This window comes from Etheostoma spectabile, chromosome 2 (assembly GCF_008692095.1).
Source record: "Etheostoma spectabile isolate EspeVRDwgs_2016 chromosome 2, UIUC_Espe_1.0, whole genome shotgun sequence".
Lineage (NCBI taxonomy): Eukaryota > Metazoa > Chordata > Actinopteri > Perciformes > Percidae > Etheostoma > Etheostoma spectabile.
The window spans coordinates 11,966,319-11,969,778 of record NC_045734.1 but is presented as its reverse complement, the minus strand read 5'-3'; the positions used below and the strand labels follow the sequence as shown (position 1 = coordinate 11,969,778).

General features: G+C 43.2%; 1 protein-coding gene across 1 annotated transcript; it reads right to left on the bottom strand.

Moving 5' to 3' along the window:
- Positions 1-142: 142 nt before the first annotated feature.
- On the bottom strand, positions 143-2,167 carry helt (helt bHLH transcription factor). The gene is made up of 4 exons (XM_032532367.1): positions 1,914-2,167; positions 1,224-1,328; positions 957-1,053; positions 143-701 (listed from the first exon to the last, which is right to left on the bottom strand). The coding sequence occupies exons 1-4, from the start codon at positions 1,938-1,940 to the stop codon at positions 226-228; spliced, it is 705 nt and encodes a 234-aa protein (XP_032388258.1). The 5' UTR covers positions 1,941-2,167; the 3' UTR covers positions 143-225.
- Between the last annotated feature and the right edge of the window lie 1,293 nt (positions 2,168-3,460).

The following is a 3,460-nucleotide window of genomic DNA, read 5'->3' as shown; positions in this document are numbered from 1 at the left end:
TGTTGCTTTTCTTTGCACTTTATTCCAACAGGAAGGTAACAGGATTGTAATTTTGGAAATCAAATGGATTTACGCACAGAGCGTCACCTATACGCACCTAAAACTGAGTGTAAATGATCCCAAAACAAACTGAGTTTTAGTCAGAGATATTTATTCACAACATGTACAAGATCTATTTCCATCATTCACAAATATATAAATAAAAACAAAACATAGCAAAACTATTTACATGGCATGTTGCGCACTGTGCAAACTAAACGTGTTTGCGTGCGTGTGACCGATAAAGTTGAAATAGTGATGATCGAGTCCCTGCACCGGTGACAAGTATCCACCGTGCTGCTGTGTGTGCGCAGAGAGCGGCACTGTTGGGTACGAGATGCCCGGGCTGCGGGTAGAGCTGTGCCAGGAGAAGTGTCCCGGTGGACTCTGCTGGTATACGGAGTCAGACGGACTGTGGCTTTGGTGCTCCGGAGAGGAGTGCAGCTGGCTGAGGTAGTCAGACGGTTCTGGCATCGAGGCGACGGAGCCGAACACAGGCTCGGTGACCACACGGGATTTAGACTGTAAGAAGGCGAGGATCCGTGCGTACTTAATGTCTTTTGTTTCAGCTCGGTCCTCTGTGGTCAAGTAATGCACCAGGTTCTTCATACACTCGTGGTATCCGTAGTGGAAGTAGTTTGCAAACTCAGCCAGAAGCTCACCTGGAATGAATCATAGTAAACAGCGATTACAGCCCTGCAGATACGAAATGAATAACAAGTCTGACTGACGCAACGTAGTTTTTGTGCGTAAAGCTGGGCTCGCAACAACATGTATACATATAAGTCCGGTTAAACTAAAAAACGAATAACTCAGAGTTCTACCTAAACAGCATTGTAGAAATTATCACAGTGTCTATTAACAGATATGTGGGGTTGAGATGCGTAAAGTCGGAGCTCTGTAAAAAGCTGACTCACCTTTTTCTCTCCCACGGGGGAAATCCGCTGAGTGGAGTGCTCGCAGGTACTGAACTGTCATTTCCAAGATTTCAGCTTTCTCCAGTTTCCCAGAGTTCTACCAAAATATCCCCAAAAAAATCCAATATTAGAAAACGTTTGACTCCAAATGGCATGGCCAAAGTATTTGATGAACCTTGTCTGATAAACCTGCTCATGCTAAATTACCAAAACTGTAGAATAAATAAGACATAGCCAACACACATGTTTAATTACACTTTAAAATACCTGTTTTGCCAAAGCCATTGGTACAGTTTTTCCTAATTCGTTAAGGCAGCGATTAATGCGGTCTCTTCTTCGCTTCTCAATGACTTTGTGAGAGATGGGAGTTCTCTGTGAAAACAGGAAGAGAGACAACATGAGCACACAAAGATAATATAAACACCTCATTCGAAGCCATTGTGTTAGTCAGAAATACAAACATTAAACAGCCAGAAAGGTATAAATAAAACCAAATGCAGCTATAAAATATTTTGGAAACTTGATGATGACATCTATAAATCCCTGAGTTTTGCGCGCCGCGCGCTGCTGTTCCAAAACGCGCGGCGGACATCTGCGCTCCGAGCATTGTATAACTCTGACGCCTTATTGGAAATGTTTGAAATTTTAGTAAATTTAGAAAACTGCTATTGTTTGTAGCCCAATTAATTACATTATAACTGCCAAATATTCCGTAAGTGTAGGATAGGCTATTTGGACCTGTAGCGCGCCATGGTTATCCTGTAACGCGCGCCACAGAGGTGGTGGACATTAGATTTCCCCTCCACTAGCATGAAAATAACTCCAAGTTGTAGTCGAACCATATTCGATGTAAATACTTAAAGACAAAATCCCATTAAGTGACTCAAAAGTGTTAAAAGTGCAGCGTTGCCATAATAGTTCAGTCCTTAGAATGCAGAGCGCACATGGAGCGCGTACCTTTCTGTCTTTCATTTTAGATGCCATCGAGGAGTGTCTGACTAACTTCTTAAAAAATCAGTGCAGCGGGAAGTAGAAGAGATGTGATGCTGTGGCAGTAGATGAAGCAAACTGAGTTTGGAGGAAAGAGCTGGTCCTTATAAAGGGATCATCCAAGGGACTCTGGCATTCATGGTGTAAATTATTCCATGGGATTAGAGCCATGCATTTGGTAAATGTGTGCATTTAGGATCCGTTAAAGAAATAGTAAAAATCTAAAGCCATGGGCTAGCAGGGGGGCAAACCTGCTTTGTTAATCCACGTGGCTGTTCAAAAGACACGTGATTACTTTTGGAATATTATTTGCATAGTAACAACTCAGGCGGGAAATAAGAAGTGAGCGTTGGGATCGCCTGATCCGGCGGGGCGCACTGTGCGCACTGAAAACAAAGCCGGCCAAAGAAGAAACACTCTTTCTTCCAACTCGCGTTTCTCACACGATTGCCTGTTTACAAATCCCAGCAAGCGATCTTAACTCTCATCCAAGCCCGGTCCGAGTTTTAAGGCCTGTCCAGTGTCATTAGAGTAATTAAGTAAGCCTTTAATAGGCTGTTCCGCCAAGTTCAGGGGAGATCTTTTGGAGACGGAGTCCCCCCGTTTGTTCTCGGCGTTTCTCACACGAGTTGGTGACACGTCCATCTTTTATGAGAGATGGCAAGCTTTTTGTTTACATTCTTTATTTTGTTGGACTCCTCGGCAGGTGTGTGATTAGCCCTGGCACACGAGCCTCGTCTGCGTCAGGGCCAGCGTCTCCAGCAGCCTCTGGCACACGAGGGTTACCCACCACTGGAGACTCTTTGGAGAGGCTCAATTTGTATCCTATTATCCTATAAGAAAATGTCTATTCAGTCGAATGAATAGTTTCATTGGCCTAAATTTTAATAATGCTGTGAAAGAAAGGGAGAAATAAAGAAGAATGCAGCTGGTGTGAACGCGCATTATTCCCCGTCACCTGCAAGATGGGTAGCCTGGAGACCTCTATTCATTTGCCTAATTTCGGTCAACTTAACAAACTTTGGGAGAAATTATACTGCCATTGTTATGAAGGGTGAAGCTTTCTGATCGAATTAACAGCATGTTTTGATCCGGTAAATGTCATTAGAAAGAAAGAAACAATCGCGTTTAAAGGGGCCTGGGTAATGCGCCAAGTGGAGACGCCAAAGCGCAAACTGCACAAAGGGTGCTAGTAAATGCCACAGGGGACTTTTGTACCCTCACATTGCTGAAGTTTTTCCCCCCAAACAAAGGGCATTATTTTATACTTGAATACATTTCATACAACAATTGGCTGTTTTCTTCAAACATATTTTCACAGCAAGGTTAACAACAGGTTTATTGTGTGCGCTCCTCACAGATTCAAACTGCTCTCATGCGCCAAAACAGTTTGCTCCGATTCTTTTATTGTCACTGAGAACGTTTTAATCTCAAAACTTTTACCGTGCTTGGATATATTTGATCCTGTGAGCGATGTGGAAGAATAAAAAGCAGCGGAGGTTGAGAAAGAAAGG

Coding starts and splice junctions, on each gene's coding strand:
- helt (XM_032532367.1), bottom strand. CDS start 1,940: ATGGCATCTAAAATGAAAGACAGAAAG. Junction 1,329..1,913: donor CTAAAATGAAAGACAGAAAG/GTACGCGCTCCA, acceptor CTGTTTTCACAG/AGAACTCCCATCTCTCACAA. Junction 702..956: donor CCCCCGTGGGAGAGAAAAAG/GTGAGTCAGCTT, acceptor GATTCATTCCAG/GTGAGCTTCTGGCTGAGTTT.